General features: G+C 35.7%; 1 protein-coding gene across 2 annotated transcripts in view; it reads right to left on the bottom strand.

Annotated features, from left to right (window-relative positions):
* Positions 1-1,031: 1,031 nt before the first annotated feature.
* LOC107017648 (vacuolar protein sorting-associated protein 51 homolog) overlaps positions 1,032-17,395 on the bottom strand; it is an 18,398-nt gene continuing 2,034 nt past the window's right edge. Inside the window, exons 2-21 of one of the 2 annotated variants that reach the window (XM_027914361.1) lie at positions 15,567-15,706; positions 15,189-15,243; positions 14,946-15,053; positions 14,674-14,794; positions 13,815-13,913; positions 13,656-13,733; positions 13,360-13,437; positions 11,418-11,555; positions 10,971-11,071; positions 10,771-10,838; positions 8,187-8,260; positions 8,023-8,089; positions 7,141-7,259; positions 6,074-6,340; positions 5,873-5,986; positions 2,769-2,840; positions 2,634-2,684; positions 2,226-2,456; positions 1,971-2,147; positions 1,032-1,668 (exon numbers count right to left, since the gene is read on the bottom strand). In XM_027914361.1, coding sequence (XP_027770162.1) covers positions 1,552-1,668; positions 1,971-2,147; positions 2,226-2,456; positions 2,634-2,684; positions 2,769-2,840; positions 5,873-5,986; positions 6,074-6,340; positions 7,141-7,259; positions 8,023-8,089; positions 8,187-8,260; positions 10,771-10,838; positions 10,971-11,071; positions 11,418-11,555; positions 13,360-13,437; positions 13,656-13,733; positions 13,815-13,913; positions 14,674-14,694 — 1,872 coding nt within the window. In that variant the 5' untranslated portion in view covers positions 14,695-14,794; positions 14,946-15,053; positions 15,189-15,243; positions 15,567-15,706 and the 3' untranslated portion in view covers positions 1,032-1,551. The remainder of the gene's footprint in view (positions 1,669-1,970; positions 2,148-2,225; positions 2,457-2,633; positions 2,685-2,768; positions 2,841-5,872; positions 5,987-6,073; positions 6,341-7,140; positions 7,260-8,022; positions 8,090-8,186; positions 8,261-10,770; positions 10,839-10,970; positions 11,072-11,417; positions 11,556-13,359; positions 13,438-13,655; positions 13,734-13,814; positions 13,914-14,673; positions 14,795-14,945; positions 15,054-15,188; positions 15,244-15,566; positions 15,707-17,395) is intronic. The other variant, XM_015217886.2, reaches the window with a different exon arrangement.

Genomic DNA, 17,395 nt, shown 5'->3' with positions numbered 1-17,395 from the left:
TATATATATATATATATATATATCTAATTCATAATTACATAAAAAGTGATTGAGAAGTTGATGTTTGGATTAAGACAAAGTTAGATAGTCTTTAAACTCATGTCATTAGCCTTTTATTCATTTTCAGTCCCACATAGTATGTCTGAAGTCCATATTGGAGCACCAATAAAATTTGTATAGGAGAGATGGTGCTCCCAAAATGATTTTTCATCATTACATCACAACGTATGTTGATTTTTCATTCATTTTGAAACAAATGAAGCATAAATTAGACTAATTTTAGCTCATATCTAATAGGAGGTGCAAAAGTCTAATAGAAAAAAAGTTATTGGGTTAATGATATTTTAATACTTTTTATATATATAAAAATATTGACTTATTGCTTCCATTTTGTTTTTTTATTATTTAGTTAATAGGTAAACAGTCAACACATTAAGATTTGATGATAGTAAATTTACTACTTTATCCTTACACAAATATTAAATATTATATCAATACCTTATTGATTACTGTCCTTGTCATTTAGCCTTTAATTTATATTATTATCCTAGTTCTTTTATTTGAGTTGCACTTGCATAATTTTTTTTTTAATGATAGTATTGTTTTTGTTTTATGAGCATTCTGTAAAGTTAGAAGTCGTAGGATTATTTCATGAGTATTTTCTTATTTGTTAAATTGAAAAACAATAAAAAATATCTTATTAATTTTGTCATTAGTTAGCATATTAAAAATTCAATGATCAATAAATCAAACCAATAAAACATAAAATCAAACTAAATCAACCGATGCATATCCTAATGCCCCGGAGTTCATCTTTTTTATGTTTACCTTTAATATTAATTACTTATTTTCAAATTATTTCTCAAGACCTTATATTAATCGTTGTTTTTTAAGTAGTGCGCAAAATCCAAAGTTAATAATTACTAAATATGTTAAAAGAGTAATTTGATGACTAAAAAATTGGTAATGTTGACAATGGAAGTCAATCATAGCAGTTAATTTGGAGGTTTAGGGAATAATAATGATCCATTGATCATAATAACATGAGGTAAATAAAATGAATTGACAAATTACAAAATCCACTGTACCCCTTCTTTCAATTGGAAATGCTGCCCCTTAATGAACTAGTGATCCATGAATTCAGTTGCAATGTGATTGGTCGTGAAATTAGGTGAGCTGCTTGGCAATGCTTCCATTCTCAATCAAAGTGATGCATATGCTATGGACCTATGGTGAATGCTTATCTATAGAAAATTCAATTAGTTTAATTGAATCCACTATTTTCGAGTCGAATCACTCAATACATACGTAATAAGAAAAAAAAAATGTGAACATATAACATGTTACATCCATTCTGAACTCGATGACTCTAAATCTTGAAAACCTCCAGCCCAGAAAGGCTTTAAAGCAAGTTTTTTCTTCTAATATGTGCCTAGCATTGAGTTTTATGCTTTACCTATAAAAAAATGCATTTGGTGTTATGTTTACTGATTACTTCCAGCTCAGAGTCGCAGTAGAACGATGCATTTGAGCTCCCAGCCTCCCAGATAATTATGAAGTAGAGCTCTGGTCCGAATTCTTTGCCAACTTTGCTTGGGTAAGCCTGTCCAAGATGGCTGGTTCCAAGGGGATGGGATCAAGACAACGTTCAGCAGCAGCAACAATCACCTATTCAGCAAGAAACACTCTGTCACATTTGGCTAGATAATAAGGTTTGAAGCATTCAACTTTCAGTATGTGCAGTGATGATCAACTTAATGATTTCTAATACAAAATCAAATCTATTAGGATGAGGGAGAAAAGAGGTGGGGAAGAGTTTAGGGAGGAAACAACAGATCGATAGCAACTAAACATAGATGATAAAGAACCTTTCAGGACTGTTTGAAGTGGCCATTAAGAAGAAAATACAGGAAAGCGCCCATTAAAAGAGTAGTTGTTAAGTATAATAGCTGTGGAGATTCTGTCATTACCTCATCAAGCAAAAAATCAACAGCTGCTTCATCTTCAGCCGTATCTTTAAGAGTGGTCTTAAGAAAGTGAATGTCCAACTGAATTTGTTGAAATCCACTCCGATTAAAAGTCTGAAGTCGGACAAATTCTTGTAAACTCTTCAAGAAAAGTTTTATAATCGTAGTTATGACTGATTCCTGCACAGTAAATAATTCTTATTCCACTGTTCTCCCAAATTAGTGCAGGTAGTTGAGTTACAAGCACTAGAATTAAACCTGTGTGTGTTCAACTTTAGTAAATATTTCCATCTTCTGCTTAAACAATTTTGCTAAATGGGACTCAAGAAGCTGACTCCTGGCCTTTTGGGTATTTGATCGTACTAGCCTATCATCTCTCAACGGATTACTACGAGAAGAAGTGGCACTCCCATTGCTGTCTGTGCGCCGATGCTTAGGCTGTAGTCCTTCAGGCAATATTTGCTTCACTTCATTAAGGATTGTATCCAACTGAATTAATGACATCAAACAGAAAAAAGTTAAATTTTTCTACTGAACTAGTCATATTAACAATTACGAGAAGAAACTATAGTGTATATCATATGAAGTCAAAAGGTGCCATTTTTCTCCCTCTCGGTGCTCCAATTTCCTATACAAAAACCTCATACTGGAAATGCAAAATTTTACCTCTTGAAGAAGCAGATCAACAAACATATGAACTTCCCTGGGCTCTTTATGCTATACAAAGAGGGACATAAATTAGCACAAGCCATAATCTTGATGCTTACAAGTGATTAGTGTTAGCTGACCATGTCTTCTTACCTTAACCCAATTGGGGGTTGTAAACCTCTTCTTCAACACAATCAAGATCTTCTGAGTTTTCAAGCTTATATACTGAAACAGGAGATCGAAATAGAGTTAAAACTCAGTAATTTGATTAAACTGTAATGATTAGCTATCTACCAAGGAAGTACATAACAACAAAAAGTATCATAAGCTTCATTTGCTGGTATGGATAACAAAATTCATAAAGAAAAACTTAGCACCACATACTATATCATTCAGATCCTCCTAATATTCACAAGAAAAATGGAGAATAGCAATTTAACCTCGGACAAGTATGTTTTAATGTACTTCAACATCTTCCATAATCAGTTAGATCCAATTTCTTATTTGCTCATTAATGCAAATGTTGTGTTCTCAATGGTGAAAAGATCAAGTTCAATGTTCAATCACACCCCAGAAATAACAAAATCTTTAGCTTGAGTGAAGAGAGTTCATCATGCATGGCAAAAAGACAATATGAAATTCAAGGAAGTCAACAAACCTACAACAAGCATAAATGCAAGCCAGCCAGAAATTCATCATAAATCCCATATAACCAAGCATCAAGAGAACTAGAGGAGTATGCCCTTTAACCATATAAAGACAACAAATGGGTTCTTAACAACCTACCTGAATAAATGAACAATGGCATTTAGCAGCTCATGAAAGATTTCCATTTTTTTTCAAGAAATGCCATGGTTTATGTATTCAGAGACCAAAAACAACGAAATCAGTAAATTAACTGAATTAGAAGAGAGGCAGCATGAGCAAACAAGTGGAACTGTATTGATGGACAAATAAGTAGAATTCTGGTCATAAAAAATAATTATTTGTATATTAAAAGATACTGCAGATCTTGGTTTAATTGATAATCCTTTTTATTTGTCATCAATTTGGAACTACGAGTACTGAGGAGTTAAGGAATTTAGGCCAAAATACCAAATGAAAGTAGATCGATTTTTTTCATTCCTTAAGAGGTGCATACATGCATCAAAAACAAGATCAATGTAGTGGTATGTTAGACCAACTTTGTTGTATGGGGCAGAGTGTTGGCCAGTCATGAGTTCCCATGTTCAAAAGATGCAAACTGTGGAAATGAGGATGCTGAGATGGATATGTGGCATACTAGGAGAGAGAACTAAGAATGAGGATATCTGAGATAAGGTGGGAGTGACCTCTATGATGGACAATATGAGGGAAGAGAGACTCAGATGGTTTGGACATGTAAAGAGGAGATGCACAAATGCCCAGTGAGGAGGTGTGAGGGCTTGGATATAGTGGGTATGAGGAGAGGTAGAAGTAGGCCGAAGAAGTACTAGGAAGAGGTGATTAGATCGGAAATGGCACAACTTCAACCACCGAGGACATGAACTTAGATAGGTGCGTATGAAGGTCGTGGATTAGGGTAGAAAGTTAGTAGGTAATTGTGCTTTGACTATGTTTTTGACAGGTTTAGGCTTGGTGGGAGCCTGGGAGCACCGGGTGTGTTGTAGTATTAGTCTTATACATATATTTTCTTTCCAATTATCACATTTACCCGTTGTTGTTGCAGTTTCTTTTCTTTGTAGGCTTTGTACTGCCTTCCTTATTAGTTAACATGTTTCACTGTCGTATTCCCTTTTCGTATTTACTTTGATTTGCTGCACTTGAGTGAGTCTTTTGAGAACAGCCTCTCTACCTTCCCGAGGTTGAATTAAGGTTTGCATACATTTTACCCTCCCTAGATCCCACCTACAGGATTATACCGAGTATGTTGTTGTTATTGTTGTTGAATGTAGTGGTACATTAAAGAGTCCCTCCAATTGATAATACAGAAAATCGATACATGGAATTCAAAGGGATCAAATAGAACATAGAACTTTGATCATAGAACTATAATGAAATATATGACCACAATAACAACTGGAGGTAGACCAATATACTGTATATGTTGTTTGGTTCTTTATTTCAGAATCTGCAAGTTTCTAAATTATCTACGAATTTAATTCTTTGTTTAAATCACAAAAAGTCTAATGAATCATGCACGTCGACTTTGTGATTGCAATCAATTTCATGCTTTTAATAAGGAAATAATTGTGAAATCGATAGCAATCATAAAATCAACATGCATGAAAAAATTACAGGTTTTCACTGCTGTCTTTCTAGAGTACCGAAATACATAGTATTCTAATTTTTAGAAAATTGGCACTGGAAAATGGTAACACATATGTGAATCTTATACCCTTAACCTTTTACAGTCCCAATCATTTATCTTTTCAAGGTCATTTACTCCAACGTTAGCATTACAGATTAAAGCAGTATACAGCGGCCATTTGGCTCTTAAATTGAGAGGGATGCATTGAGAATATAGACAGATCTGGTCTAATGTTTGAGAGACATATTTAAGACGAATTTCTTTTGTTTCTTATTTTATGATTGGAGGGGTTTGTAAATTTCATCAGTTCTATGTGTGGTTGGAGTTTGAGAAGGAAGAACAAACTTCTAATAGTATGATTAGAATTCTATAAATCTTGTTCTCCTCTATGAAATTATAATAATTAGCATGCACAAATTTGTTTCTAGTTACAAATATTATCCATTTGATTAATCATGATTCATGAACATGATGGGTAGAAGTTCAATTGAAAACAGAATATTAAAGTTAAAACTTAATTTCTCCAATGGACTAGGTAAACATGAATAATAAATGGAAATGACAGAAGAAGATTGTATGCTAGAAAAAAATTCATTCCTGAAAAAAAGAGAGTTATATATGCAATACAGGAAAGATAAATTTTTTTTGCAACTTATCAAATGAAATAAGAATAGTGGTTTTGGAAGTTCTCAGAATAACAAAAGAAATGTTGTTTTTGCATACTGCAAACCTCTCTGTCACAATAAAAGATCTCTGGCAGTATACTTTTGCAATGGCACAAGTTTATCATTGGAGCCTAAATGGATATCAAAGTACTTAACACAATGAAAACAAGGAAGATTAGATGTGGAAAACCTTTGCTTTAGAGAAATAAACTAATCTATAAACCTCTAGCAAAAGCTAACCCGTAAAACAAATAACAAGATGTTTGTAGAAGTAAGAAAATGTTCAGAATCTAGATACATACATGCTGCAAGAGTTCTTCACCAGCTGATCGAAAGATGCGACAAATTTCTGCAGGAACAAAAGCTGAACTATTTTCATAGCCCCGAGTCCCGCCACCAGAGAAAGAAGATATTTCCTGAAATTTAAAAAAATAATCAAAAAGCCCATTTAGATGGCTCCGATCAGGTAACTATACTGAAGTACCAATCAGACAACTCCTTACCTCAGTGATTCTGGTAATGGCATTTTGCTCAATGAAAACAGAGAGTTGAGCCAGCAAAAGAACAAGCTCGGGAAGTACTTTATCACCTTGCATTCCTTCCCCAAAGGTTAGATCCTCATTAGCAGAATATTTCTTTCCCGAAAGCATGAAAAAGTGATCATTTAGCTTCCTGAAGAAGTCCTGAAATCCTTCTTGCACCCACTCAATGATCAAGTCTGTCAAACTTGATAGCACTTCCAAGTTTTCATCAAGAAGTCGGCGGGAATCCTGTTATACAAAAAATCAAACTAAAAGTACAATAAAGAACACAATTGACTGGACAACTGGAGACTGTACTTCGATAGAGGAATCATGAAGCTATGGTGCTAGTTTTACCCCTTGCTATTTCCTGACTTGTAGCCTTTCATTTTTTTAAATTTTTGGGAGGTAAGCTCAGCGGTTTTCGCTAAATTTTGTTCAGATGAGACCTCTCTGATATTTTGGCATAATAAAAACTGTCTGTCGGTTACTTGAGATCAAACCTGAGTGGTGAATTATAACATCAAAGACCAAAGTAGGTCAGTAGGTATAGCAGCAGAAAATGTTAATGAACACTCATTTCATATTTTAACATCACTTCATCAGCGAAGACTTTGGTTCACAGTAATCCACTATTCCAGAAGCTCTAGTTGCATGTCAAAAGAACAATATACATGAATATGATGTTACTGATGCATTGTTCTTACCTATCCCTATTCGTTTGTAAAACAAAATAGTTTAGTTCCCAAGGGGTTCAAAAACTATTTAGCTCCATTCATAGGTTTGGCAGAAATCCTTTTTAATCTTTTTATTTCACATGTTTCTGCAATTCTCACTTAAATAATTCCCTGGGTAGAATTAAATAGTGAAAGATGAACAATGTGCAGGCCAGGGTACCGAAACGATCAACAGATACCAACTACTTTAAGAACCATTCCCAGTGAAAACTAAAAAGACAGATTTGATAACCTTTGAACCCACAGATGGATTATTTGATGCAAGGATTCAAGAGAACTTCAATTTATATAAAGCCACAGAACTACTTTTACCAGCAAGGCGTCCATGCTGCCTTGTACTAATGCCTTTTTGCTGGTCTCAAGGGCAGACTGCAAAGGATGCTCTTCTTCAATTACCCCCTTTTGATTATCATGGACTTTTACAAGAGCATCTGCCAATTTAAAATAAAGTAAAGCAACAGTCAAATTCAGAATAGTTTAGAGCTCTACTGTAATACAAGTGGTTTGAGAAAGAAGGTCATTTTCTAAGAAGGAATTAATTACTCTTAAGGCTAGATAAGATTTTGGATTATAACATAAAATATCATTAACGAGTAGTCACACATTGTGCAGTAAGCTCCAAACGCCAGATGATACAACATATAAGATAAGACCTCAGACTTCTGAAGAACCTCACCATTTTTTATCCTCTGAAAGACAATTATCTTCTTAGATCCTGTTTGGATCGACTTAAAAGTTTGTTAAACCTACTTTCAAGTCATTTTTAGCTTTTGGAAGTGTTTGGCTAGGTTAAAAATAACTTAAAATAAGTTTAAAATGACTTTTAAAAAGTTGAAAATCAAAAGTAGGTCTCCCCCTACTATTTATTTTTTGATTTAAAAAGTCATTTAAGTTTGACTTTTTATTTTTTGACTTAAAAACTGCTTTTTTAAGCCACTCCAAACGTGTTCTTAATAACCTTTGCTAATTCACATTTCTCACATCATGATTAACGAAATCCAATATAGGACAGAGTAGCTATCCAAGAAGAAATAACAAGGAGGTTCTTTGTTTACTTTGTGCAAATTAGTAGTGTTGTGTTTTGCACATCCTTCTTAGAGATTCCATTAAGTCTCATAAACCTAAAACCTAACAAATTTAGTTTAAGTCAACTTTAGACTTTTTTATCCGACAGTCGCATTTAACAAGACATACCTGAAATATCTAGCAAAAGATGACTGAATCTGCAAGCAACATATTGTTTGATAGCATCATGAGCAGCCTGAAACCACACAGTACTTTTCAGATATTCCAAACCCATCACTGTCACAATTGAATAACATGAATCTATAAAGTAGTAATTGTCTATTAGAAGCAACCTCAAACGTAAAATCACGTAGTCCGGCCTCTGGCAGCACTTCATCCATCAGAAGCACATCTGTCCAAATTACTCCTGAGGAAAAAATGTGCGTAAAAAAAATAATTTATAATCAGACGAAATCAGCATTCATGAAATGCAAAAGTGGTCTCGACAGAGAGCCAGAATTATTAAAGGCGAAAAGGTGGAAAAGAAAGGGTGTAGTAAGTTTTGAGTGCAAAGCTTAAATAAAAAACAATGAGTGAATAAAGGTCCAGAATAAAGAAAAACTAATAGATATATATGCGCACACACATCAATCAATATCAAAGAACACAAACAACAATTACAACGGTAGAAGAATTGAATACGGTAATTAAGAGATATATGCGAAGTTAATAACCTAGTCGATCAAATTCAAAAACCATTTTAAAATTCTGATGTAAATGCAGAGATGCACTCTGGTTCAGATTTGGTGTTCTTTTTCATAAATAAAGATATGCAGACTGATTTTCTTGTACTAAAATTTCTATTACCTACGCATAATTAATAATTATAATCATACTCATCCATAATGTTTCTAATTAATCAATATACTCCCTCCGTTTCAATTAGTTTCTATGGTTTTGACTTGGCACAGAGTTCACGAAAGTAAAGAAGACTTATGAATCTTGAAGTCCTAAACTAAAGAGATGTAGAATGTACTAAAATGCCCTTTAATCTTTAGGTCTTAAATATGTCATGTGTAAAGTTAGAACTAAGAAGTTTCTACACAAGGAAACAGGTATTTTTCTAAAAGCGTACTATATAGTAGAGTGAGAGTGTGAGACAAACAAATTAAAACATAGAGAGCATCATTTTCTTTGCTTTATTGCTTAGTGCTGTCTATTCATGACCTATACAACAACAACATATCTAGTGGCCAGTGTGATCCCACATAAGGGGTCTGGAGAGGGTGGGGTGTACATACACTAAACCTACCTTATGTGAGGTGGAGAGGTTGTTTCCGATAGACCCACGGCTCAAAAAAACGTTTCCAAAATAGTTTGACAAATACAAAGGTAAAAGCTATAGTGGAAATGCAGTAGAAAAGAAAAGTACTGACAACAAAAAAGTAGAGATAACCCAAGTAAAAGAAACAAGAAAAGTAATACTGATAATAGTGATACTGATAAGTAGAAGACAGAGCAGACAAGGTACTCAAAGCTAGAGTCATGTCCTCGGTGAACTCAAGATGTGCCATGTCATGTCTTATCACATTTCCCCAATTTTTCCTTGGTCTACCTCTACCTCTCCTTAGACTTATTATTGCCAACCTCTCGTACTTCCTCATTGGGGCATCTGTGCTCGTCCTCTTTACATGTCTGAACCATCTCAACTTTGCTTCCCACATCTTATCCACCACTAAGGCCACTCCCATGTTTCCCCGTATATCTTCATTCCTAATCATCTCTCCCCTCCCCCCGACCTATGAGCTTGATAATTTTGACATTTTAAAAAAAAAGGCGTTGATTGACAAGGTTTGTTGAACCATACGCTGTAACACTTTGGCGTCTTTGCTGAAACACCACCTAATCTAAGGGAAGATTCAAGCTTGCATTGCATCTCACTTTTAGGTTAAAGCGCAACTTTGACAAAACCCTGAATATCTAGGTTAAAGTAACGCTTTATTAGAATTTGTTGTGACAATTTAAAAAGTTAAATACACACACAAGAAAACATCAAATAAAGAATAAGAGCTAATTGAGGCTTAAATGATCCTCAATAACAAGTGAAAAACCAAAAGTATAAACTAGAAAGGATAACCACAAATTCTTCATAGTTTGAGCATTTGTTCCTCCTGGGATCATTCGGTTCTCTTCTTGTCCTTCTGCATAATATTTCGATCCCAATTCCAGTCAATGGAAAAATAAGACAATATCCTTCCTGGAAACGTATTTTAGCTATGTATGGATCAATATTTCGAGAAGGAGCTTTGCTCGTTCGGTATGCGGGATGAGAAAGCAATTCCATGTATGCAGGATTTTGGTTGGTGGGATGAGGGATGGGACTTCCCATGGGATGTACTAAATGGTGGGATTAGCTATCCCAATTTTTGTGGGATAGTTAATCCGGTGGGATGTCCTTGTCTATTTCATCTCACATACCAAAAGAGCATTAGAGTTCAAATCTTGAATAAACATCATTCTCCTTCTGATATGACGAGTCAACAAGAATTTGCCAAAAGTAGGAACACCATTAAAAGCACAAGTCAAAAAGGACTAGAGCTGCATCGCAAGTTGGAAGATGGTAAACTGGCCTAGAGTGCATGATTATTTATAGTCAAATGAGAGAAATAACAACACTTTGTATTCACTAAAGAGCAAAGAAGCATATTGAGAATTTAGAAACTTCAGCCCCTGGTCCTAGATGGCTAAACTAACCAGGCATAGAGCGGGTTGAACCATGTGTTTTTCTCAAATGCTTAACATACATAGCAGATGACAAATGGTGAAAGATAACTATGGTTCTGAATCCTTAGAGAAAGGCGAAAGAGGACCTAACATTGAAAACAAGTAAAGATTAACACTACATGTGATGCTGAAGTAACAGTGAGTGGAACTTACGCAACATGGCAACAAGGTCTGTTGAAGAGACCTGCTTCTTGATGTGCTGTTTTGTGGCTTCAAAGTGCCTAAAGTTTTCGAAAGTGGTGCTCTGTTATACTGATCAGTTGCAGAAAACTAGTGCATAAACGATATCCAGAAAGCAAGATCAACTCCATATGTGAAGGGAGGAGAGAGGAAAAAAAGAAGTGCATCCATACTTTGTAGCTAACTCTTTTGCAAGTCTAAAGAGCTGTTGTTCGGAATCAGGGAAAATAACTCGATAAGCGCGGACAGCCTCAGCAAATTCACGAATAGAAGCCTAAAGTTGCGAACATGACAGTTTGTCAAGCACCATAAGATAACTGGAAAGGAGAAAAATAAGTGATACTCCAAAAGGTTTCTGTCAGAAGCATTTTTAAGCTACAATATCTATCCCCTTTTTGGCATTGCCACAAACTGACAGAAAATATTATTTCTTTTTTTGAGTGCAAATACGTGATACCGGCATGAGTGGAGGCCACCTTTCTCAATGACGGTATTCTCTTTCGTACCAATGAGAAGTCATGTTTGATGAAGTTTATTAAATGTTAGAAGTTCAGGCCACATTGTGCATACACTGAAAGCATACAATTTCCAAGCATATTAATTATATTGCTTTGACATACCTCATGAGCACTGGAAGAAGCCGATACAGGAATCCCACCAAGCCCTGATGAAGCATATCTTATTTCCTTATAATCTAGATGGAGATCCACAAGGAACTGTTCTAACTTTTCAAAGAGTTGCTCCTTCAAATTATTAACCTGCAACAGACATACAAGTCCAAAGGCAAAGAAAGTCACAACAACAAGACAATTGAACTTCCAGCCTTATATTGCACTACAAGTCTGAAGAATATAAGATATCAGGGTTGTATCAAGAGGGATGCACTCAATTTTCTGTCCCTCAACGCACAAACTTGAATAGTTATTCTCAAGTTGTGTCCACCAGATGAAGACCGACTAAGGTGAGTTTACTCTTCTTCTTTTTTTATTTCTCTCTTTTACCATTGAGAGATATTATTTTTGTCAAGAGCCTGCAACATTTTCCATGTTATGTTACCAGCGTACGAAACAGTTGTAGTTATCCCTATCCCAAGTCTCCAACTATAGTAAGTGGCGTCACAATAAATTGAGCAGTTCTGGTTTTTCCTTCACTATTATTTGAGATATCCTTGCATTCTCCAACCTCTACTTGGAAAAGATAAAAAATAAAAATAAAAATAATGCGATGATCCGTGTATAATACAAAAATAAAGAAAATTCTAATTTGAGGTGTCAAAGAGTGAAGGGAAGCTTTGGCACAATGGTAAGAGTCATCGTTGTGCGACAAAGAGGTGACAAGTTCAAGACGTGGAAACAACCACTTACAGAAATGATAAGTAAGGTGGCGAACAGTAGACCCAATGTGATATAGCCCCTTCTAAGACCACATGGAATGCAGGAGCTAAGTGCATCATGTCAACCCCTTTGAGGTGTTGAAGAGTAGGTTAACAATAAACTTAATGTTACAGTTTTCCTTGTTTGATGTTTTTCGTTTTTGCATTTTCATCCAAAGAATGAGGGTTCTGATGGTTCTCCGAGGTACAAAACAGATGTTCATTCGTTTTAGAAAATAATAATATGAATTTTCTTCTCGATCTGTTCTACTATTATGTTTCCCATTTTCAGAGCTAGAAGCTTGAGAACTTTGACCTAACTGTGAGTCAACAGAGAAAGTCACAGGTTTAGAAAAATAAGAGAGCAAAGAACAAACCCATAGGGCAGGTAAAAAGGACTAGAAAATATGTATGAGAAATCAAATAGTAAAGGCTCTTCTGAGATACTGTTCAAGAACATAAGAAAATAGAACTTCTCCACTTGGTTACTTCTTGTTTTTTCCCAGTCAACCATCCTTACGTCAGTGTATAATGTGTCAAGTTGACGCATGCTACAATTTTTCCATGATAGAGCACTTTTAGTTGAGCGATAGTGAAACTAGGAAAAGAAGTTCCATGAATTATAACAATTCGACACCACATAATTTACTCCATCTATCCTACATAATCTAACATAAGTAATTTAGGCGTTCAATTTGGCCAAGTTCTGCATGAAAAGACAACATTGATCTAACAAATGATTGTAGCAATACTGCAATATGATCATAAATGTCATGATCAAAGAAATTAAATTATCGAAAAGGTAAAGGGACTGTGGCATAAAGGAGGAACGAGGAAATTTTACAGTTACCCACTGAAAATTGAAGAATTTGTCTGAAATCAGTTAAAGACCAAATTGAACCATGCAAAAAAGGTAGATGGACCAAGAGGAAGGGGTGATGCATGAAAAGACCCAAAAATTTGTTTGTAGAGTATTTGAGGATGTTCATGACTATCATCATCAAAGTAATTAAATTTTCGAAAAGATAAAGCGATTCTGACAAAATGGGAATGAGGGAACTTTTTACAATACATATTAGCTTCAATAGAAGGAGATGTAGAGTCTTATGAAAAATCAAAGAATTAATCTCAAATATGTTCAAGACAGTAAGTAGATGAATCTGGGAGAAAGGGGGAGAAGTGATACAGACCGGAAAATCCAATTGCTTAAGGAGCATAACAGCCTCTGCCCTGGCTTGTATGGATTCAGAATCTGAGAATACCTTGCCCTGAAAAAGCAAACGAAAAGTAATATGCATCATAAAGTCCAATTCACTAATTTCTGACAGCAAATCTAAAGAAGTAGGATCTATGTCCAGAAAATTGCATCCCTACTTTATGTTTTCCCTCTGCTCATTTAGAAGAAGTCACAGGGATACAAACACTATAACTTCCTCCATCAAATAAAGTGGCCACCCCCAATCAAGTAAATGGAGCACTTACAGACCTGCAAGGCTTTGATAATGATAGCAATTGCTTCCTCTGAGGCTCGTTTGCAGTCTAGGAATGAAGAGTCCCCATATATCTAGCACAGACAAATACTGTCAGCAAAATTAATAGACGCAATTATATCATGAAAAGGGAAAAGGTGTGGATACCTACAAACCTTGAAAATGGGCATGGCTCCTATATAGTATTTTACTGCATCAGCATAGGCTTCTGATTTGATGCACTTTGCCAACGTAGCAGGTAGATCGTATATGAACTGTTCTTTTCCAAAGAAGAGGAAATATGTGTCACTCAATCATGGGCAGGAAGTATACTTACATTACAAATAGCAGCATAAACATAAAACTGAATTTTATCTTTTCAGCAAAGCAAGTGATGTGATGACACTGAATCAAAAGTCTATACCGCTGCCAAATAATAATGCATTCTCTCCATCCCTATTTATATGATATTCTTGTGATTATTGGACGTCCCAATGAAAAGATTGGTGAAGTTGTAAACTGTAACTGATGGTCAGTAAATATGAATGGTCGATTATTGTGTTCCACTTTCTCAGCAGATACAAAATGGCATATTACTTTCTTGTTACATTCTTAAGGAAATGGACCTTGAACAAAACTGAACCCCAAACGCTAGCTAATTAGGTGAAAATTGTCCAAAACTATATAAGGAGACAACAACCCATTCCCCCAAATAATGTGTGAACACGCCCTTGCCCTCACTGTACATGATATGCCCAGATCTGGCAAAACTAGAACATGGATAACATGGAGAAAAATACTTATAATTTAGTGGTATTAGTAGGATCTCCCATAAAATAGGGTGGGTTCAATTCTCACTGCCCTTTCCCTGATCCCCTGTGTAATTGGAAAAAAAAATTAACAAAAGCATGTGGGTCCAACAATTTGAAACACGACAAAAGGAATGTAGCTGCTTTGGCACCATGTTAAAAAAATGCACATTTAGTCTAACTCAACCGGAAAGCTAGCACATGAAATGAGGAACTGAGGATTGACCAAGAGCATATGAGAAGGCATCAGTCCATTCTCTCAACCAATGTGGGAAACTCTAACATACAATTCACTGCCAGTCACCATCTAATGCCCTTCAATCATAAATATTCCATGATTAACCAGCCTGAAAATCAGTAGGGTAGAAATGGAAATGACTTCTTTCTTTTTTCCATATTCAAAAAAGCCAGATTCATTCAGTTCTGAAAAGTGCTATATGAACACCCGTAGAGATGCAGCGAATTAAAATCTTTTAGATTAATACCTCACTTTAGTACCTGAACTTTCCGTAGAAGATTGCGGGTCCGATGCAATTTCTCAATGTGCTCTCTCTTCTCAAAAAGAGATGTATTAACCCCATCACTTCTAGATTGAACAGACATTATCTGCAAGTAAATTAAAAGAAATCTAACACTTCCCACACAATTCTGTTTCATCTTTTACTTCTTGGGTCAAAATTAAAACCAAATAAAGCAAATAACTCTTCGGACGACTAAAAAATGAAAGAAGAAACTACTAACCTTTTCAAGAAGCTGTTCCATATTTGTTTCCATGCCAACAATATTGTTCTTCATCCTGAAAAAGCAATCACTAAGTGAGTTCGGAATCAACATGCCAAAGGAGAATACGACAAAATAAAACCCTGGCAAATCTGATAGCAACATATGATCTGAAGCCAAGCATAATTAGTGCAAGAAACTGACAATGTTACTTCATTTCTTCTAAATTATTCAGGATCCATGACAGGTCTAATAATGCCATAACAAGCTCGCACACTAAGTAAGAATTTAGCTTCAATTGTACCAAGTTAGAATTTAGCTTCAATTGTACCCAAGTGTCTGCCACTAACAGGATGAAATAGCTCATATTTTATCGTTACTTTCACATAAAAGATTTACCTTTTAATAGCATCAGTGGCACTTACAAACTTGTTGTAATTCTCATATACCAACATCTGCAGGTCGGTATCTAGATTCTTTATCTCAGCAGCCATATCAACATGCCTCTGAAGCAGACCTTCCAAATTGGACTTCTGCACCTATATATTCAGAAATATCACACTGTCTAGTCAATCTTTTCAAAGACATTGGCATCATTAAAAGAATAGCTCACTCCAGGACAAAAAGGTAAGATTAATGATAATCTTTCGGATAGTATTACGTAAGCATGAGGTGTGCACACCAGAAGTCTTTCAGAAGATCACATTAAGTTAAAGGCAAATAACCATGCTATTTACATAAGGCTCTGTGAAGGAGCTTAGCAAGTGTGTTTCTGTAGCTCGAGGTACAATCACAAGCAACAGCTTCCATTAATTAGTTGTTTAGTGGTTAGGGAGCTAATTATTTCATAATTGTAATTAGTTGTTAGGCTAAATTACCAAGAAACCTTATCACCAGCGCTCAAAATGGTCACAGTCAGAGCAGTCATTTCAATTGTTACAGCTAATCAATGGAAGTTCAACCAAATTGATGTTTACAATGTCTTCTTGCAAGGGAACTTGTATGAAGAAGTGTACATGACTGTCCTAGAAGGTTTTTGTGACGAGGGTGGCAACAATGGACAAGTTTGCAGGCTATTGAAGTTGTAATATTGCTTAAAGCAAGCTTCCAGGCAATGGAGTATCAAGCTTACTGCAGCCTTGACATTATAATGTTTTCACCAGAGCACAAGAGACTATTCTTTGTTCACAAAGAGGGAGGGTGAAAAACTGCAATAATTTTGGTGTAGGTAGATGACTTGTTACTGACAAGGGATGATCATACCATGACTCAGGGTACTAAGGAAGCTTTACAAACAGCTTTCAAGATCAAGGATATGAGAGAGCTCAGGTACTTTCTTGGCATTGAATTTGCCAGAAGCAAGGATGGGATTTTGATGCACCAAAGAAAATATGATTTGGAGTTAGTGGCAGACATGGGGCTTGCAGGTGCTAAACCTGTCACTACTCCAATGCCACAGAATCGAAAACTCACAACTGCTGAGTTTGATCAGCATATACCACCAGCTCATGAGGATCAGTCCTTAGTATATCCTTCTGGAGATTAGTTATGAGGCTACTCTATCTTAGTACAACCAGACCAGACATTGCATTTGTTGTGCAAAGTCTAAGTCACTTCATGCATTCTCCTACGAGGTCACATACGGAAGCAGCCTTGAGACTAGTAAGATATGTGAAGTATGCAACAGGTTTAGGAATATTGATGTTAGCAACTAATGATGATCACTTGAAAGCGTATTGTGATGCTGATTGGGGAGCCTGAATCAACAGAAGGAGGTCTATTACTGGCTGTCTAGTGCAGTATGGGTCTTCCCCCATTTTTGTGGAAATCCAAGAAGCAGGCTACTGTTTCCAGGAATTCAGCAGAAGCTGAGTACTGGGCAATGGTATCTTCAGATGCAGAAATAGCATAGGTGGATTATTTAAGGAGCTTGGTGTGGAGACTAAAGTTTCTGTTTCTTTATTTTTTTTTATTGTGAATCAGCACTATAAATAGCTGAAAGTCATGTCTTTCATGAGAGGACTAAGCATACTCTCATAGAATGTCATTTCACTAGGGAAAAAAATTCAAGAGGGCCTAGTTACTACTGCCTACTTACTTTCGGCAGATCAGCCAGTGGATTTGTTCACTAAGGGTCTTGGCAGAGCTTTACATGTTCATCTGATGTCCAAGCTAGGAATGAAGAATATTTACATAGCTCCTAGCTTCAGGGGGGGGGGGGGAAGAAG

Source organism: Solanum pennellii, chromosome 1, assembly GCF_001406875.1.
Source record: "Solanum pennellii chromosome 1, SPENNV200".
In the NCBI taxonomy this organism is placed as follows: Eukaryota; Viridiplantae; Streptophyta; class Magnoliopsida; order Solanales; family Solanaceae; genus Solanum; species Solanum pennellii.
Note: the sequence above shows the minus strand (reverse complement) of the source record. Positions and strands in the feature narration are given on the sequence as shown.